Consider the following 20,753-nt stretch of genomic DNA (forward strand, 5'->3'; position numbering starts at 1 on the left):
GTCCGGGGGTCGGGGGTCAGAGAGTTTTCACCTATCTCCACCTCCTCCTGGGGGGAAGTCCATCCGCCCTCTGATGTACAGCAGCATGGGTCTCTCAGGCATCCTGAGATGCTACATGGATATTCTTTGTTAACCGATGAATGTCCAATTAGTTGTAGATTCGAAGAGGGAGAGACAAAGAAGACTACTCACTCCGCCATCTTGGTGATGTCCAAATACTCATTTTTAAAAACCATTGATTTCTACAATGTTTATATTTTCCTCTCTCTTCTTGAACGTGTGGAGTATATTTATAATAGCTGATTTAATGTCATTGTCTAATAAAACTATCATCTGTGTCATTTCTGGGTCAGTTTGTGTTGATAGATTTTTCTTTTGATGACAAGTTATATTTTTCTGCTTCTTTGCCAGCTTGGTAATTTTATTTTATTTTATTTTTTGCTGAGGGAGATTCACCCTGAAGTAACATCTGTGACAGTCTTCCTCTATTTTTTAGTATGTGGGCCACCAGCACAGTATGGCTGCTAACGGAGTGGTGTAGGTCTACGCCTGGGAACTGAACCTGGGCCACCAAGGAGGAGTGCCCTGAACTTAACCACTAGGCCACTAGGACTGGCTCTGCTTGGTAATTTTTGATTGGATGTCAGACATTGTGAGTTTTATGTTTTGGGGGCTTGATTTTTAAAATTTCCTTTAAATATTTTTGGATTTGGCTGTGACGTGGTTAAGTTACTTGGAATAAATTTAATTCTTTTGAAGCTTGCTTTTAAGTTTTGTTAGAGGGTGGGTCTGAAACAACATTCAGGGTAGGGCTACTTTGGCTCCACTATGGATGTAATACCTTTCTGAGGACTCTCCCCAATGCCTAGCATATAGGAGCGTTTCCACTCTGACTGCTGGGAACATGAACTGTTCCTGGCTCTCTGTGGGCTCTGGTGATTGTTCTGTCTGCTGCCTTCTAATGGTTCTTTCCCCAGTCTCTGATAGTTTTCTCACGCATATGTATAGGTCAATATCCAGTCAAAGGCTCTAGGGGACCCCTCTGCATATCTCCAGAGCTCCCTTTCTGTGCAGCTCCCTTTTTTCTGGTACTCTGCCACAAATTTTAATTGCCTTGGCCTCCCAAAACTCTGAACTCTGTGTCCTAAACTTAATGAAATCACCAGGCTGTTTAGCTTCCCCCTGCTTGTGCCGAGGCCTAGAAACTCTCTCTAGGCAGTATGCTTGGGCATTTGTAGGCCTCAGCTCATTTGTTTTCCTTTTCTCAGGAAACCCTGTCCTGTACTGCCCTTTGGCTTTCTGGTTGTTCAGGCAGGAGGGAAAATCTGGCTCTGTTTTTCCATCATGGTTGGAAGCAGAAGTCTCTGTTTCTCATCATCCTGCTGTCCTTTCTCTCCCCCATACCCAGCATAAATTCTGTGTTCAATCATTGTAATCACTCCCTTGAATATACTTTTGACTGCCTTGCTCCTCTCTTGTTTCACTGAGGAAAACCACAACCCTGGTTAAGTCCATCTCTTCACCTCTCACTGCCAGCACCTGTGCAGCTGAATGTTGCAGGGGGAAAAGACACACCATGCTATTTTCACTTTAAATTCATGACTACAATCTATAGTTGAGCCTAGTCATACTACACTTCCATAGTCATTTATTCTTCCACTTTCCTAGATGTCTTTTTCACATCTTTTCTCTCAAAATTCCAGCACCTTCTCCACCATCTTCCAAGCATTTTCCTTATTTCCACATCACTGAGAAATTGAAGGAATCAAAAATGAACTTCTCAGGGCCGGCCTGGTGGCGTAGTGGTTAAGTTGGGTGCACACTGCTTTGGCAGCACGGGTTCATGGGTTTGGATCCTGGGTGTGGACATATACCATTCATCAAACCATGCTGTGGCAGCTACCCACATATAAAATAAAGATTGGCATAGATGTTGGCTCAGGGCCAATCTTCCTCACCAGAAAAAAAAAAAAAACTTCTCAGAGTAGTACTACATCTGCCCTCTTACCAGCATCTGCATGTACATACTTTGCCTTCTCCTCTTAGCTTATAGTTGGTTCTTCCACCTGTGCACTAGATTCCATTCCCTGTTGCCTATCCAGGGCAATTTAAATTTTCCAGCAGTTTCCCCTTTTTCTCCTACATCATCAATATTATATCCTGGAACATGCCTATCAGTATACAAATATACTGTATTCCATCTTAAAAAAAATTTTTGACTCCCTCTTACCCTATCAGTTACCGTGCCTTTTCTGTGCTCCCTTTTACAGCAAAAATTGTCAAGAGTTGTCTGTACTCTTTCCAGTTTTTTCCGTCTCTTTCTCTATTAATTTCACTCCAATCTGGCTTTTATCCTTACCACCCTACAAAACCTGCTATTGACAAAGTCTCAGTGACTTCTGTAATACTATTTCAGTGGTCGTCTTACATTATCTCTCAGGAGCATTTGCTAAAGTGGGTCACTCCCTCTTTCTTGATAACGCTTTATTCACTTGGTTTCCAGAATACCATGCTCTTGATTTTCTTGCCACCTCTCTGGTTGCTCTTTCTGTTTCCTTTCCTAGTTCTACTCTTTTCCCCACCTCTTTTTTTTTTTTTTTTTTTTACTGAAGTATAATTGACATACAATGTCCTATTAGTTTCAGGTGTACATCATAGTGATGTGGTATTTATATACATTATGAAATGATCACCACGATAAGTCTAGTTACCATCTGTCACCATACAAAGTTATTACAATGTTATTCACTATATTCCCTATGCTGTATATTATATCCTCATGACTTATTAATTTCATAACTGGAAGTTTGTACCCTAAATCTCCTTCACCTGTTTTACCTGCCCCTCCCCCCCAGCCCTTCCCTCCTCTGGTATCCACTAGTTTGTTTTCTGTATCTGTGAGTCTGTTTCTGTTTAGTTTTGTTTGTTCATTTATTTTGTTTCTTAGATTCCACATATAAGTGAAATCATAACGTATTTATCTTTCTCTGCCTGACTTATTTCACTTAGCATATCATCTAGGTCCATTCTTCTCCCCACCTCTTAATGTTGGATACCTAAGGGCTCAGGCCTGGGTCTTCTCTGTTTATATTCACTCCCATGGTGATCTCGTCCAATAACAAGTTCTAAAACCCATCTATATTCTGAGGACTTACAGATTTTTATTTCTTGATCGGACCTTTCTGTTAAATTCTAGATTTGCTTGTCAAACTGCCTATTCAGCATCTTGAAATGACTTTTTAATAGTTTTAAATGTAACATATCTGAAACTGAACTCATGAGCTTTCCTTCTTAAGCCTCTTTCATCTGCAGTCTTTTCCATTTCGGTTGATGGCAATGACATACTTCTGGGAAATGTCAAATCACAAAACTGAAACAATTTAGTAACGACTTTGATGACTTTTTGTTCAAGGGAAAATAATCCATGGATTGGGAGAGTACAGGCCTAACGAGCAGTAGAGCACTCTTCCTGAGGAATTTTGAGCAAGACCTAGTTTTACAGAGTGTTAGAAGAGGCAGCGCGGAAACAGGGTGTGATTGGCTAGGAGGTCAGGGATTTCCTTATAAAGTAAACAGGTCCTTTTTTTAGGTAAGATTAGCTAACTGAAGCTGAGTTGGAAGATTGTGGTTGGCGTCAGGTTGCCTTGACAGTGCGGTGTTTCCCAAATGTGCAGACTGACTTAGGTTTAGATTTGTGATGTGGGCTGGGCCACTGGGGTAACCTCCTTTATTGTGGGTCCTGTTAGATGAATTAACTTCATCAGACGAAAGCCTCAGAGTCGTGCTTTACTCCATTCTCTCATCTTACATGGATACTGTCAGGACACACTGTTAGCGCCACCTTCAAAATCTAACTACTACTCACCACCTCCATTGCTACCACCTTGGTCCAAGTCACTGTCATCTCACCTCACCTCCTAACCTTGCACCTGCCTTTAACTCTTTCCCCCTTATAATGTATTCTCAACATAGCAATCAGGGAGACTTTAAAATGTAAATCAAATCATGCCACTTCTTGCTCAGAATCTTTTAATAGTTCTCAGTCTCACTTATAATAGAAGCCAAAGTGTTTATAGTGACCTTCAAGGCCCTACAAGATGCACACCCCTCTGTTGCTTCCCTGACCTCATCTGCTCTTTCCTCTGCCCTTACTTTGCTCTGCCTTGAGTACATCAGACAGAGTCTTTGCAATGGCTGCTTCTTCTGCCTAGAATACTCTTCCCCTAGATATCTCCCATGGCCAACTCCCCATTGGCTTCCTCATGGCCCATTTGTGTGTTTGAAAAGAAGAGTGCCTGTGAGGGAATTAGTTGTGCTGTAGGAAGTGAATGATGGAGGAGCAAGGATATGGCAAACATTGAAATCCTCTTGATGAGAAAGAACCAGTGGGTGAGATAATCCTAGACTTATTAGCAATTGGTGAGTTCAACCTACTTGCTATTCTGAGTATTTAATAGAAGAATTAAAGCAAAAGAGACTTTCTAGCACATTAATAGAGATGAGGCAGCCTTGGGTTAAACTTTGGAAACATTCATAAATCAGGGTTCATAATTTGAAAGTCCTTCACTTATTAATAAAACATTCTCTTTTGTAGATAGTAGGTTTAGTTATGATTTAATGATAGTGCTCTTCAGTTTAACAGAAAATGTAACTGCTTGAGCATCATTTTTGGAATCTATTATAAAAGCTTAATAGAAAACATTCAATTATTAAATTCCTCCTTTAATTCAGTATTGGGGGGAAATGTTTCTGTAGTTAATCTTGTATGTTTCATCAGACAGGAGAACCAAAATGTGTTTCCTATTATTTTGCCATAGCTGATAGATTTGAGCCTAACCAGTATTTAATTTATCTCAAATACCTGTTTACTCTAGTCCTCTATGCCTTTTTGATTTTTAATTGCAGGATTTATACTATGTTTAATTCCAGAAATTGCCAAAATTGCTTATAGAAGTAGACTTAGTTGACATTATGAAGTATCCTTTTAAGAGAGTGTTAGGATTATGCCATACTCAAAAAAGAAAAGATTTGTGTGTTCTTTCTATAGTTTTTCATATTTGTTTATTTGCACACCCTTTCCTCAGAGGGAAGAGTAAATGAAGAAATGAGGGTTATAGGAAAATAATAACAGTAGAAAAAGTTATGCTAATTATAAGGTTAGTACACAAAGCATATGCTATGGGATCACAAATCTGACTGAATTTCTCATTAGCCAGCACTAAAGAGAGCAAAGTTACTCACAAGATTTGCTTAAGTTCATAAGGTAAAAACACATTAGTTGTTCAAGGGGGAAGCACAGCTAATCCCAGTACTAAATGTTGAATGAATATTTCCTATGGGTCCTTATTATAAGAATACTGTGTGATAAAAGTTAGGTACCTGGGTCAAGACAGTACAATAACTTTTAGGATCAACCATGTTTGTAGATGTAAGAAGCATCACTTGGATTCACAAGAGTTTAGTGTTTCTCAGTGGTTCTTAACCCTTTTTGGGTCATAGACCCTCTAACATTTTTATGTAGTTTTACCATGAATTTGCTAAACTTGCAGATTCTGAACTCACCTCAGAAGATTCTGAGCCAACAGTTCTGAGGTAGGTTTTAGAAATCTATATGTATAACAGCCACCCTAGGTGATTCTGTTGTAGGTTGTTGTCAGACCATATGTTCAGAAACTGCTTCTGGGTTATAATTCCAGGGAGTTTGTAGATTCCATGCAGTTAATACATCAATCTCATCTACTACAAGTGAGCAACATTCTCAACAACAGTCATATAGTAAAAACAGTATTGAGTTTCATAGGGGTGTTTGGTGCTGGTATATTAGAAAATTAATGATTTTTGTTGAAATTTATTGGCCAAAGCAAGTCACATGGCCGTACTTAACTTGAAAAGGAACAGTACTAATGACTAACACACATGGGGTCTCTCTCTCTCTTTTTTTAGTAATGTAATGAATTGATGATATTTTTTCTAATATTGAACCACTTGCACATTCCTGGGATAAATCATGCATGATTATGAGGCATCATTCTTTTGATATGCCACTTTTTAAATTTACTAATATTTATTTAAGATTTTTGCATCTGTGTTCTCTAGTAAGATTGGTCTAGAGTTTCCATCTCATGTTGTCTTCTCACCAGTTTGGTATCAGGGTTTTGTTAGCACTATAAAGTGAGAATGGGTGTCTTTCTTTGTTTTCTGTCTCACTTTTTAGAGTTTACATAGATGTTCAATATACTTGTTGTGAGGACTGTAGGACAACCATAAATTAGAGGACACAGTCTCCACACACAAGACCACCCTCACTTTTGACACCAGCTGCAAGTTGGGCTGGTTCCCAAAACCACTCTGAGGTTTAATAATTCATTAGAAAGACTCACAGATCTTACTGAAAGCTACTCAACTCATGGTTATGGTTTATTACAGGGAAATGATAACAGATTAAGATCAGCCTGAGGAAGAGACATATAGGACAGAGTCCAGGAGGGTTCCAAACACAGCTTCCCTTGTCCTCTCCTGTGTAGTCAGGTCACATTTCTTTCCTTGCCTCAATGTGTGACAGTGTATAAGGAGTATTGCCAGCCAGGGAAGCTCACCCAACCTTTGGTGTCCAGAATGTTTATTGGGACCTTGTCATGTAGGTGTGATTGATTGCTCACATAGGTAATCTCAGTCTCCGGGTTGGTTGACCAAAAGCCCCCACTCTGTCAGATTGTTGGTGTTTCCTGATTCCCCACTCTAAGCCTATATGGGTGTGGCCAGTCCCCTCCCTAAATCGTGTTGTTGGTTATTCAGTTTGAACCAAGGTCCCCAGGCAAACAAAGAGTCTCTTATCAGACATAAAATTCTGAGGGCCCAAAGGTTACCTGCTAAAAAGCCAAGGGCAAAGGCCAGACCTTCTCTTTGGGCAAGGCCAAATTCTTCACTATATATTTTTGTACAATTGATTTTCTGTTATGGTTGTCTTCCTGTGATTCCTTGATACCAGATTAAGTTTATAGGGATTCCATGATGGAAAAATAATTCTTTTAAATTTCTCTAGCTGCCTCTTAAAAGATAAAAATAATGCACACATTTGATTTAAATGCATTTAAATTGAACTACTGTTTATCTTTTTTTTTTAATTAAAGAATAAAGGTTCTCTTCAGTTTGAAGACAAATGGGATTTCATGCGTCCAATCGTTTTGAAGCTTTTACGCCAGGAATGTGTTACAAAACAGCAGTGGTTTGATCTGTTTTCGTAAGTAATCCATTAATTCTAACTGTTTGCTAACATAAAGGAAATTTTGGTGATGCATTTCTCTGTCTAAATGGAATGTTGACTCTAGGTTGGTCAGTTTAGCTGTTTAAAATTATTACTACTTGTGTTGGGAGTTCCCAAGACCACCCCTAGGTTCAGTGATCTAGGAGCACACAGAGGACTGAACATATAGTCATACCACTATGATTTATTACAGCAAAAGGATACAAAGCAAAGTTAGCAAAGGGAAAGGCATATAGAGTGAACTCTGGGGAAAAACAGGTACAAGCTTCCAAGAGTACTCTCCCAGTTGAGTCACACAGGACATACTTAGGTTCCCCAGCAACACAATTGACAACGTAATGTGATATGTTGTCTACCAGGGAAGCTCATTGGAGACTGAGTACCCAGGGTTTTTATTTGGGGCTGGTCACATAGGCAGCCTCTGCCTGGCATGTACCAAAATTCCAGACTTTCAGAAAGAGAGCAGGTGTTCATTGTAAATCACATTGTTTGTACAAACAGTATAGGCACAGTGAGCCATTCTTATCATTTCAGGAAAGTTTTATATCAGTGTAGGGAACTGTTGACCATTCAGGTTCTCACATGCCGGCCAAAGCCAAGCAGGCTTTTCTAAGGAATACAGTCTCAGGTCTGCTGTGTTAACTCTTGGTCTTTGGCCAAAATGTCTGTATAGCAAAACTATTTTCAGTAGGACCCCAGGCAGAAGGCAATACCAATTTGTAGTCTTGATCTGATTTATGCCTTGTAGAAGTCCTGGATTTAGCTAGTTAAAATAAATTGCATCAACCATGAATTTTACCTTAGAAAACCCCAAGTGGTTTTCTCTTTTAGTTCCTGTATGGACCTTTTTGTACAAGGCTTGAGGCATCAATTTAGGCAAAGCACAACTCTGGCCTGTAAGTTGAAGCAGACCTGAAAGCTTACCAGGGTTAAAGCAGTGTCATGATAGTCAGGGTACATACACACACAAAATAGTATAATCTCAGGGGGCACACGTGATTACCCCTGGAAATTAAGAGTTTACAGTTGTTAGAGTACCCCAAGCAAGACTTACATTAGACAGGTAATATAGGTTAACAAGGCCCCCAGCGTGCCCTCCTCCCATGGGGCCCCTCACTCTTGAGTTCCCAAGCCCATCCAGTTGAGTTCAGGCCTTGTTTTCAGATGAACTGCTAAACAAAACTGTTTAGTTCCAAACAGTTTTGTTTAGCCGTGAAACCAGTTTACTTGCCTTACTAAGGTGGATGACATTTAGAGGTGTTCTGTGTGGAAAGTGTAGGAGTTGGAGCTGCTCCTTGCGGCCTCAGAGTTAGGTGTAATTAGAAGCTCGGCAGGCAGTTTGAATTCAAAGCACTCACAGTAGCATGGAAAGCCAACACCAGGAGTTTTCCTTCAGGAACAGGGAGAAGCTTTCAAGAATAGTTCTGAAAAACAAAAATTACTAATGTCCTCTTCCCCTGTGCCTCCTCAGGTGCTGGATTTTGTTTTTTTCTCCCTTAGAAAATGTGTTTCACATTGAGTAATGAAAATTTTTCATTTTTTTCCCATTCATCTAGACCTGAAAAGAGGAACAGAAGCATTGTACAGAAAGACATTTTTATCCAACTTAACTAGAAAGACATATCACATTTTTAGGAGTTGGTCTGGCTGAAATCCAAATTTTCAGAATTTTTCAAAATAGGTTTATATCACCTCCCACCCCTTTTATCCTCATCATTCATCTAGTGAGCAGCCTAGAAAAGATCAGTTCCTTTCTGGAGACATCTGTGTTTAATAAGCAAGTTGCCTTACTAAGGTGTGTGTACGAGGAGGGGTGAGGTGAAGGTGGGGGAAATAGAATCAGGTTATTAATCCATTGTTGAAAACTGCAACTAATCCAGAAAGCTGAACACAAGTCAGTAGGGGTGAGACATCCCTGAGAAGTGGTCAAGAGTCCGGTCAGTAAGGAGCAAGTAGAGTGCCCTCTCCCAGCTGGCAGCTTTGGGCAGTAACCACAGGTTAGGAATGTACTTAGTCTCTGTATCAGATAGATAGAGCCAATCAGCAGCTTGGTTTCAGATGACTCCATCAGAGAATAAGCCCTTTTCTGTGGACATCTGCAAGTGATTCAGAGGGACCAACCAGAATCCATGATGTTTTCAGTTTATGGCTCCAGAGAGGGTGTCTTAAATCTTCAACAGTCCTCAAATCAAAGTCCTGTTCATTGAGCATATGCCTGCTTTAGTTCAGCACAGCTTGTGCTGAGATTTAAACAGCTCCATATCAGACAGTGTCAGATTTCAGTTTAGAGTCAAATCCAGCCAATTAGGGTCTATGAATTCAGGATTACAAAAAAAGCCGACGTCTTTTCTTCAGTGGCAGCAAAGCCAAGACACTGCAGACCAGACAGTCATGTCCCAAGTCCAAGTGACAAGCAAGACTTTTCCAAGCCCTTTTTCTTTTGTCAGAATCCAAATTGATCCACTCAAAAGTATCCACATCAGGCTGGAAAGTCATCAGCCTCTAAGGCTCAGACATCTGATTTCACAAGAGCTGAGTTGCAGCTAAAAACTGCTTTATAAAACTCCAAGAGTGTATTTCTATCTGGAGATTTCCATTGTTTTCATGAAGTCTCCCTTTTCTCAGAGACACCAATAGGTAAAAATAATAGTAAAAATTATCCATTTTGGAGATTTATTCTGTTTCCAGTACTCAAACAGTACTGGAACTTAAATTCCAGTAGTCAAACTTAAATTCCAATCCCCTCATCAGCAGTAAGAAGGAAGGAAGTTGCTGAAAAACTTTTTTTTTTTTTTTTTTTTTTTAAAGATTTTATTTTTTTCCTTTTTCTCCCCAAAGCCCCCCAGTACATAGTTGTATATTCTTCGTTGTGGGTCCATCTAGTTGTGGCATGTGGGACGCTGCCTCAGCGTGGTCTGACGAGCAGTGCCTTGTCCGCGCCCAGGATTCGAACCAACGAAACACTGGGCCGCCTGCAGCGGAGCGCGCGAACTTAACCACTCGGCCACGGGGCCAGCCCCTGAAAAACTTTTTATTTTGCAACTTTCCCTGGTTGATATGATCCCTCTAGTATTTCTGAAAGTACAAGCATATAATATTTTATATAATTATTTATCATACATCCAGATACAGTATCCATAAAGTACAAAGCCATCTTTTAAACCTCCCCTGCCCCTTTTTTCTTATTACAAATTTATTCAATTCCCTAAAAGTAAATTCAGCATTTGCAACATTAACGTTACAGTTGCTGGGAGATCCAGACTGTAATGCAGTGGGTACAAAGGGATTGCTGCAACAGCAGTTAAGCTGAAGAAACAGCTGAAGTGGTTTCCTCTCCCTTGGTTTATCTAAAGCTTTCTCCAGCCCTGGGATCTAGTTTAACAATTACTTCCTCATGCTTGGAGGAGGGAGCAACACAAACATTTAACATTTTTGATTCACCCAAAACTTCCCTTAAGGAACTTTTGGGCATATTCTTCTCCTATTTGGAGGTGAGAACAAAAGCCAAAAGTGTCACCCAGGCTGTGCTGTTTCTCTTCTCGCTTCAGTCAGCATGGCCAAAAGCAACCAGGGGATTGAACGAGCCAATTCTCCTAGGGTTAGATCTATCATTTTCACATTTCATAGGTAACTCTTACCTCTCACAACAGATAGCACCTCAGCTGCAGTTTCATACCATGGATGATTTCATAGCCACCCAAGCAGCAAAGGCTCATCATCCTACCACTTCAGCCTTTCTTTTCCCATACAATGCTTCCACTATGTTTCAGTGAGTCAGAGTTGTTCTAGTGAATTCCACTTCTGACACCAGCCGTCTCAGCAGTCTCAAGACCACCCCTAGGTTCAGTGATTACTAGGAAGACTGATGGGAGTCAGCATATAGTTGTATTGATGGCTATGACTTATTACAGTGAGGGATACAAAGCAGAATGCAACAAAGGGGCATGTGGCAAAGTCCAGGGGAAACAAGGTATAAGTTTCCAAGCATCTTCTCCCAGTGGAGTCACACAGGATACACTCAATTCCTCCAGAAACTATTTGTGACAACACATGCGAAATGCTGTCTACCATGGAAGCTCATTAAAGACTCAGTGCCTAGGGTTTTTATTGGAGGCTAGTCACATAGGCAGCCTCTGCCTGTTATGATCCTAGATTTCAGACTCTAGATGAAAAGCCAAGTGTTCAACATAAATCAGATTTTTGACATTTTTTAAACAGTTTAGGCACAGTGAGCCATTCTTATCAGGAAATGATGAGAACTCTCCCAAAATCCAAGTTACAGATGCCAGCCAAGGGCCAACCTTGCAACCATGGCTTCCTAAGTTATAGGAGGCTGTCTCAGACCTGCTATACTTATTTCTTTGTGCACTAGTGAAATACTGTATCAATGAGTTGTAGATGTGTGACTGAATAATCTATACACATAAAGCTGTTGTGCTCATTTTTTCTCTTTATTACCTAAGAAAATAGTCTAATTTCCCTAAATAACATGGAACTTGTTGCATGATATTAATTAACTTATATCCAGGATTCTGCCTTTTGAGAAATTAGAATTCAATAAGAAACAGGTGAGACCTTGTAAAACTTTATAGCATTCACGTATACATATATTTTTCTTATATTATTTGATTAAACTTTTATGAATAATATGTTGAATGTGGTGTGATTTTTTTGTTTGTTTTTGCCAATTTGTGTTGATTATATGATTTATCATCTAGAATAATGCTTGTGCTCTGTGGACTCCTGACTGGGAAAAGGAGCATAGTGTGTGTGATGGTTTTCTCTGCTTAAAGTATTCTTCTAAGTAGAAATAGTCAATAACCTTGCACTTGCTACAGTTAGTGGCCTCAACACATGGTTTTAAAAAATCCTTGATCTTCTTGGAGTTACCCAAGGCTTTTCAATATGTTAAAGAGGTTAAAGGATTCCTGTACATCTTACGACATCACCAAAATTGCAAGACCCACATTAATTAAAACCTTTCCAAATTTTAGCCTGTTTAACCATATTAATTAATAACATTTAGGTTACTTATATCTTTCTAATTCTAAGGTACTAAAATAATGTATGGTATTAAACTACATTGACTATTTGCTCCCCTTTTCTGATAATCTCTAGCATTGTTTCTTAGTAGGAGTGCTGTTGGCATTTTGGCTGTTTATAAAAGATTGTCCAGCATGTTCTGGGATGTTTATCACCCCTGGTCTTCACCCTCGTAAACTCTAGTGGTGGACACTCCCTGTGTACTTCTCTCCGTACCCCTCTTATTGAAACAAAAAAAAGCTCTCATGCATTTCCACATGTCCTGAGGGGGCAATACCTCCCTCTGTGGAGAACCATTGCTTTAGATACGTGTTGTTTGGTTTGACTCTGGTTTGTGAAATTGAAGCCAGAATTAAATAGTAAATTATTTTCAACTTGCGAGACCTTATTTTTCAGAAAGTTCATCTTTACTATAAGTGATTTTAAAATATGTTTTTCTTTTTTGTAAGCTGTTTTTGACAGCACTTTTTCCTGGTTTTTCTGCTATCTCCTGTCTGCCTCATATCAGTCACCTTAGCTGACTTACCCTTGTGTGTACCTTTAATGTTGATTTTTTCCTTTTTTTTTTTTTACCTGAGTTCTCATATCTATATAAGCAATCCAGATTATTCTCCTGAGTTGAGCTCCCAGACGCAGGTGGCCTATTGTTTCCTGCTTATGTCTCTCTCTTAAGTTCCATAAGTACTCCAAATTTAGAATAATGAAAATCTATTATTCCTGCTCTCAAACCAAAAATTTGGAAGCTACCATTAACCTCCAGTTTTTTTCATCCCTTCATACCCAGTTGATTGCTAGGTTTCACAGCTCTTTATTAAATATCTTTGAACTTCTTTCCATCCCAACTGTCTTTTTCCTCTGTTTCATCTGAATGATTATAATAGTCTTCTGTTGTGTCTTTGTGTATTAGTTATCTATTGCTGCATAACACATTACTCTAAAACCTTGCAGCTTAAAGTAACAAACATTTATTACCTCACAGTTTCTGAGGGTCAGGAATCTGGCAGCAACTTAATTGGTTAGTTCTAGCTCAGGGTCTCTCAGGAGGTTGCAGTTAAGCTCTTGGCAAAAGATCTAGACCTATATTCCACTAGAGCTGAAGGATCTTCTTCCAGGCTTACACATGCAGGTCTTGGCTCTTAGCTGATCAGTTCCTCACCAGGTGGAACCCTCCATAAGGCTATTTACAGTGTGGCAGCTTGCTTTCCCCAGAGTGAGAGAGTGCTTCCAAGGCAGAAGTCATGGTGTTTTATGACATAATTTTCAAAGTGACAAACCATCTCACCTGTCATATGCAATTGATCACACGGACAAATGCTTATACATTGTAGGAGAGAACTATACAAGGATATGAATACCAGGAGCAGGGGTCATTGGGGGCCATCTTAGAGGCTGTATCTGAGAGTTAGAGGAAAGAGATGATGCTGGGTCTAGAAAACAGCTAAAAAAAAATTCCAGTTTATATCATTAAAGGGGAATAAAATGAAAGAGATTACTTTGAAAATGAAATAGTCAAAATAAAGAAGAGATCTTTGAAATAAAAAATAAAAGAGCTAAATAATTAAAAAAACACTAAATTAGTAATTTGAAAATTAAAACCAAAGAGTTTTCCCTGAATGTAGAGCAAAGACAGAGTATGGAAGATTAAATAAAAGTTAAGAAGTATGGAGGATAGATCTAGAATTGGGTTAACTTTTACTTAAAACGAGTTCTAGAAGGAGAGAACAGAAATCGTAGAGGAGGCAATATAGTCCAAAAGTATCAGAAGAAAATTTCCCAGGGCTAAAAACTGTTGTCCTTTCCCACCCATCCCTACAAGTCTTCATACTGAAGTGCTAAAAAACATGGCTGGGCACTTCCTTAAGGAATTTGAGAATTCCAAGAATAAAGAAAATAATCCTAATTCTTGCGGAGAAAAAAAACAGTTACCTTTCAAACAAAACAGTCCCTACTCTTTTTTTCATTGGCCAAATTGGATGTAGGAGGTTCCCCTTAATGTCTGAAGGAAAATTATTTTGAATCTGGTAGTTCTATACCTAGTCGAGTTTTTAATCAAGTTTAAGGCAAGATGAACATATTTTCAAATAGGCAGGGATTTAGAGGATTGACCGATCCTGCAGAAGTGAAACAAGTACTCTTTCCTCCACCATTACTAACATCAGCCATTAAAGAAATTGAGCTTTATTAAACTAAACAGAAGGAGGGGCTCTTGAACTAGGAATCCTGACCATAAAATGAATATAAATAGAAAAAAGCAGACATCATCCATCCAAAACTACAAAAAAGTACAAATCAAAACGTTTTAGTTGATAAAAATTGTCCCACAGAAACCACCTATGAAACTATGGAACACAAACACAGCACTGCAAACTGAGTTCAGTATCCTCACACAACCATTTGGGGTTATTAAAAAAATCATGAATCAAAAATTCAAAAGCTGGGGAAAGAAATCAACAAAAGTAGAAGGAAATGAAATGAAAATTGAACTCAGAAAACAAATAGAAAGACAAAATTATATCAGAAATCTCATCTCAGAAGATGAAGAAAAACATAGAGATAAATAATCTTTCCAAAATAAAATAGAAAAGTAAAAAGATTATTCTTATTTTTTTTTAAGGTTTTATTTTTCCTTTTTCTCCCCAAAGCCCCCCGGTACATAGTTGTGTATTTTCAGTTGTGAGTCCTTCTAGTTGTGGCATGTGGGACGCTGCCTCAGCATGGCCTGATGAGCGGTGCCATGTCTGCGCCCACGATTTGAACTGGTGAAACCCTAGGCCACCGAAGTAGAGCGTGAGAACCTAACCACTCAGCTACGGGGCTGGCCCCCTAAAAGGATTATTCTTAACCTGGTAAAGGTCATCTATAAGTATACTACCAGCAGACATCATCCCAATAATGTAATGTTGGAAGCATTCTATTTAAAATTGGGAATTAGACAAAGTATGTATTTGCACACTTCATTTCAGTTTCCTTTAGGTTTAGAAATTTGCTGCCATAGAATTATAAGTAGTATACTTTACTTATGTGTATCTCATTTTTCATCCCTATACTTACGTATTTTTCTTTAATCTGGCTCTTAAGGAGTTGATCTGTTTTATAGGTCTTTTCCACAATTCTTTACTCATATTGTTGTTACTTCATAAAATATCCTTTCCCCACCCTCCTACACCTTTGCCTGGCAAACTCCTGCTTGTTCTTTGAGATTAAGCTGAGGAATCAACTCTTCCAGGGAGGCTTCTCTTTTCTTCTTTACCTCTCACTTTCACCCTCGCCCTCTCCTTGGGTTTCTAAACCATCTTGTGTTTATATGCATAATAGTTGTAAACATACTGAATTATAATCAATCTATTTTTGTATCAGTTTCTTCTTTTTAGACTATAGATTCCTTTAGTCGTGAGGTGAGATTGCAGAGGTATTATAGGGGTCAGTTAACCAGTTTGTACTTTATTCCAAGAACAATGGGAAACCATTGGAGGATTTTAAATATAAAAATAATATGATGTTTTAAAAAGTTATATTACAACTTGTATTTGGTGTGTTAAAAAATGTGTTTGTTTAGGGGCTGACCTCGTGACCAAGTGGGTAAGTCCGCACGCTCGGCTGCAGGCGCCCCAGTCTTTCGTTGGTTGGACTCCTGGGCGCAGACATGGCACTGCTCATCAAGCCATGCTGAGGCAGCATCCCACATGCCACAACTAGAAGGACCCACAACTAAGAATATACAGCTATGTACCAGGGGGCTTTGGGGAGAAAAAGGAAAAAATAAAATCTTAAAAAAAATAATAATAATAATAATATGATGTGATTTGATTATAAAGATCACTTTGGCTGCTGTTTGTTGAATGGATTGGAGAGGTGCAAGAATAAATTTGGAGAAATGGTTTAGTGTGGGCTCTGGAGCTCAATTGCCTGGTTCTATATTAGCTTTATAATCTTGGGAATGTTACTTAACCTTTCTTTGCCTCAGTTTCCCCATCTGTAAAATGGTGATAAAAATAGTACTACTTCAGAGTTGCTATGAAAGTTAAATGAGTTAAAACAGCTTGGAGTGTTATCTGCATGTAGTAGGCAGTCAGATGTTACCTACTATGTTGTTATGTAACAAATACTTCCATTCTTACTGCATCCTAGGCAGATACCACTGGGCCAGATACCACTATTAAGCTGAATTTAACAAATTACAAAAGCAAGTTCAAATTAATATGTAGACAAAACTTTGGGTTATAATGATGTTCCTGAGAATCTGAATATAAAACAAACTATGTGGCCATTGTTATAAAGTTACAATTCTGGAGATGTTTTATTTTGATTTCTTTGACATTTTTTTTTAGCAGGGGCTTATAAGGTGCTGAATGAGTCACTAGGGAACATTTTTTGAATAGAAGAATCCTCAATATAAGACTCTGTCCTTTTCTTATGTTTCCCTGCTCTGCAGCTTGGTAATTAAGAAATTAACTTTGTGAACATGAATTAATATTAAATATATTTCCATAATGAATGACCTGGGTAAGATGTCAGCTTTGAAAGTTCAAATTTTTGTACACCAATTTATGAGAACTTTTGTTTTTTGTTTTTTAAATAAAGGAGACAGTGATAATTGATGTATAAGTGTAAGGAATATATGGGGGGAGCTAGGAGATTCGCTGTAATAGAATTTAAATTACTAATTTTTTTAAAAAAGATGGAATAGTTTACATATATTGTGTTAAAGAAGTAAAAGGATTTATACTTGTCTTTGCACATGAAAATATTAATAGTAGTTAACTTTATAGAGTGGGATTGGGAGATGGGAACATGCTTTTATAATTAAAAATATTTTATACAGCAGGTAGCAGAGATTTAAGGAAAACAATGACAAAGAAAGTAAAAATAGAAACACGTGTGTGACAACTTACAAAGAATGCTTGGTTCATGTGAATGGATTCAAGCACGCTTAGTTTGGTCTAGCACGATCCATGGAAATTGTATTAAAACATGGAAATTGTCTTTGTTCTTGTTCCAGTGTTAATGTTTGCTTACCTGCCTTATTTTTACAGGGATGTGCATGCAGTCTGTCTGTGGGATGATAAAGGCCCAGCAAAAATTCATCAGGCTTTAAAAGAAGATATTCTTGAGTTTATTAAGCAAGCCCAGGCAGTAAGTTCTGCATCTTTGTATTAAGACTTTACTCAGAAAATATCATATTTTTTGATTTTGAGTGTAAGACTTCCTGAAGTAATTTTAAAATATCACATTGACTTTTGACACATTTGTTAAAGAAACTTTTTAATGACTTAATGATTGTCGTTTGTTGATTTTGTTCCCCCCTCAGTGACATTTCTTTCAAGAGAGTACATTATTATCCTCAATTAAAAGATGCTATAAAGAATTCTGTTTTTTATATGTTCTTTAGAAGTCCCCACCACCATTATTTTTTGGCCATACATCAGTCCACATAAGTCTATTTTTTTCTCCTAATACCTCTTTCTCAAGTTGACAGTAATTTTCTTCAATTCCAGATACTTCTCTGACTGTATAGGTATTTAATATTATTAAAATGAAGACAGAGCTCATTTAGGCATTAGGTCAGTTTTGCAAGAGCTAGTTTTGTTTGTTTTGTCTTTATTTGTCTAACACCTTTATCTTTTGGAAAAAATTCAGAGGTAAAGTATTATTTCGAATCTACTGTGGCATCACTCACACATCCCTTACCACTTTGAAGAAGGGCCTAAGGACATGAGATTATTTTCCTTTCTGTGAAATGACATTTGACGACTAGAGAGCCAGAATTTCTTATTCTTTGGTTGAATTTTTACGTCAGTGTCTTGTACAACATTAGTAAAAGTTGTCTGTTAGAAATCTTGTTAAATATTAATAGCTGCTTAACAGCTAGAATTAAAAATGAATTTTTTCTATATATGACTTGAAGATATTGAAGTTGAGTATATGATTGATATATTTAATCCTGCTTGTAGCCAGCCACTACCATGATGAAATAAGAATTCAGTGTTACTTACAAAATGAAATGTTTATTAACAATGTTAATTCTGCTGTCTTCATAAATGATTTCAAAAAAATTTTTCTAGAAAATTATCTTTTTAATGAAAATAAATCATATTTTCAGGCTTTTCTTGGAAAAATTAAATGTTTCAGTATCACAATTTAATCAAAACTGTATTTTTCTAGAACTGATTTAGAAATAGTTTCCACTTGTTTTAGAAAGCATATCAGCTTATCTGTATGATTTTTGGTGGAGATAAATCATGTTTGTTTCAAATTGACAGAGCTTTATTCTTCAGTTTCTGGAAATGGGCTCATAAAGAGTCACTTTACATATTGTTAACAAATGTTTAAAAATATACTTTACACTAGAAAACAATGTATGTTAAGGGTTTCACTATAACATGACCCAGTAAAGTTTGGAATGTCCTGAGGATAGGATTTAGTGCCACTAATTCAGAGCAATTGTAGGAGTAGCAATGCCAGACATGGGTGTGTGACTTTAAAAGATTTTTAAGCTTGTAATCTAGCTTTGGGGCTGGCCTGGTGGCATAGTGGTTAAGTTTGGCATGCTCCTTTTTAGCAGCCCAGGTCTCAGCTTCGGATGCTAGGCATGGACCTACACACCGCTCATCAGGCCATGCTGTGGGGGTGACTGACATACAAAATAGAGGAAGATGGACACAGATGTTAGTTCAGGGCCACTGTTCCGCACCAAAAAAAAAGAAAGAATGAAAGAAAATCTAGCTTTGTGAGGTATTTTACTAGTCAATTACTAGACTAATGAGCTTATCTTGTTAAGAAGGACCAAATCTCCCAAACAGGAAAGGCAATATACATTAAAATGTTTATCGTAGCATTATTTAAAAATGGCAAAAAAGAGAAGTAAAAATAAATGTACAATGCTTTGAAAGTTATCAGGATATTGAATTTTTTTTTTTTTAGATTAACATAACTTTTATTTGCTCATAATTCTGGGGTTTACCAATTTGGGTTAGGCTCACCTGATTTCACCTAAGTTTATTAATCTGGCAGCAGTCAGCTGGCGACTCTGCAAAGACTGGATGGTTGGAGAGAGCTTTTCTCACATACCTGGTATTTGGTGCTGGCTTCCATCTGAGCATCTCTTCCCTCATGTGGTTTCTCATTCTCAAGGAAACTAGCCTTTGAAGTGATAGTGGAAGCTATAATACCTCTTCTTGGTCTTGGCTCAAAAGTCTCACATTGTCACATCTGCTGCATTCTTTGGGTTGAAGTGAGTCGCAGGACCAGCCCAAACTCCAGTGGTGGAGAAATATACTCCATCTTTTAAAAAAATTGAGATATAATTCACATTCCAGAATTCACCTTTTTAAAGTGTATAGTTCAGTGGGTTTTAGCATATTCATAAAGTTGTGCATCCATCACCCCCTAATTCTAGAACATTTTCATCACCCCAGATAGAAAGCCTGTACCCATTAGCAGTTATTCCCCCATGCTCCCATCCCCCAAACCCTGGCAACCACTAATGTACTTTCTATCCTTATGAATTTGTTCATTCTGGAGATTTCCTATAAATGGAATCATTCAATATGTGGCTTTTCATCACTAGCTTCTTCACTTACGATAATGTTTTCAAGGTTCATCTTTGTTATAGCATTTATCTGTATTTCATTCCTTTTTATGGCTGAATAGTATTCCATTGTATGGCTATACCATATTTTGTTTATCTGTTCGCCATTGATGAACATTTGAGTTGTTCCCGTTTTTTGTCTATTTTGAATAATGCTGCTATGAACATTTGTGCACTTGTTGTTTTTTAACTTGAGGTGTAATTGAGATTTTACTTTATATTAAAGGTGTACAGCATAATGATTTGAAATTTGTATATATTGCAGATGATCATCACAGTAAGTTTTGTTAACACCTGTCACCATACATAGCTATGAAATTTTTTTCTTTGATAACTTTTAAGATTTACTCTCTTAGCAACTTGCAAATATGCAATGCAGTATTATTAACTATAGTCACATGCTGTGCATTACATCCTCCTGACTTGTTTATTTTATAACTGGAAGTTTGTACCTTTTGACCCTCTTCACCCATTTTGCCCCTCACCTGGCAACTATCAGTCTGTTCTCTGTCTCTATGAGCTCGTTTTGTTTGTAGATTTCATATATAAGTGAAATCATGCAGTATTAGTGTTTTCATTTTCTTTGGATGGTTACCCAGAAGTGGAATTGCTGAATCATGTGGTAGTTTTATTCTTAATTTTTTGAGCAACCTCTATACTGTTTTCCATAGTGGCTGCACCAGTTTCCATTCCCACCAACAGTGGACCAGGGTTCCCTTTTCTCCACATCCTCACCAACACTTGTTATTTCTAGTCTTTTTGATAATAGCCTTGGGGCTGGCCTGGTGGCACAGCGGTTAAGTGCGCACATTCCACTTTGGTGGCCCGGGGTTTGTCAGTTTGGATCCCGGGTGTGGG

The 20,753-nt window shown here is 38.0% G+C and overlaps 1 protein-coding gene across 1 annotated transcript in view; it reads left to right on the forward strand.

Annotated features, from left to right (window-relative positions):
* The window catches only part of CUL5 (cullin 5), an 89,808-nt gene that overhangs the window by 15,048 nt on the left and 54,007 nt on the right, over window positions 1-20,753 (forward strand). Inside the window, exons 2-3 of the mRNA XM_070624828.1 lie at window positions 7,131-7,240; window positions 17,341-17,440. Coding sequence (XP_070480929.1) covers window positions 7,131-7,240; window positions 17,341-17,440 — 210 coding nt within the window. The remainder of the gene's footprint in view (window positions 1-7,130; window positions 7,241-17,340; window positions 17,441-20,753) is intronic.

Source organism: Equus przewalskii, chromosome 6 (assembly GCF_037783145.1).
Source record: "Equus przewalskii isolate Varuska chromosome 6, EquPr2, whole genome shotgun sequence".
NCBI lineage: Eukaryota > Metazoa > Chordata > Mammalia > Perissodactyla > Equidae > Equus > Equus przewalskii.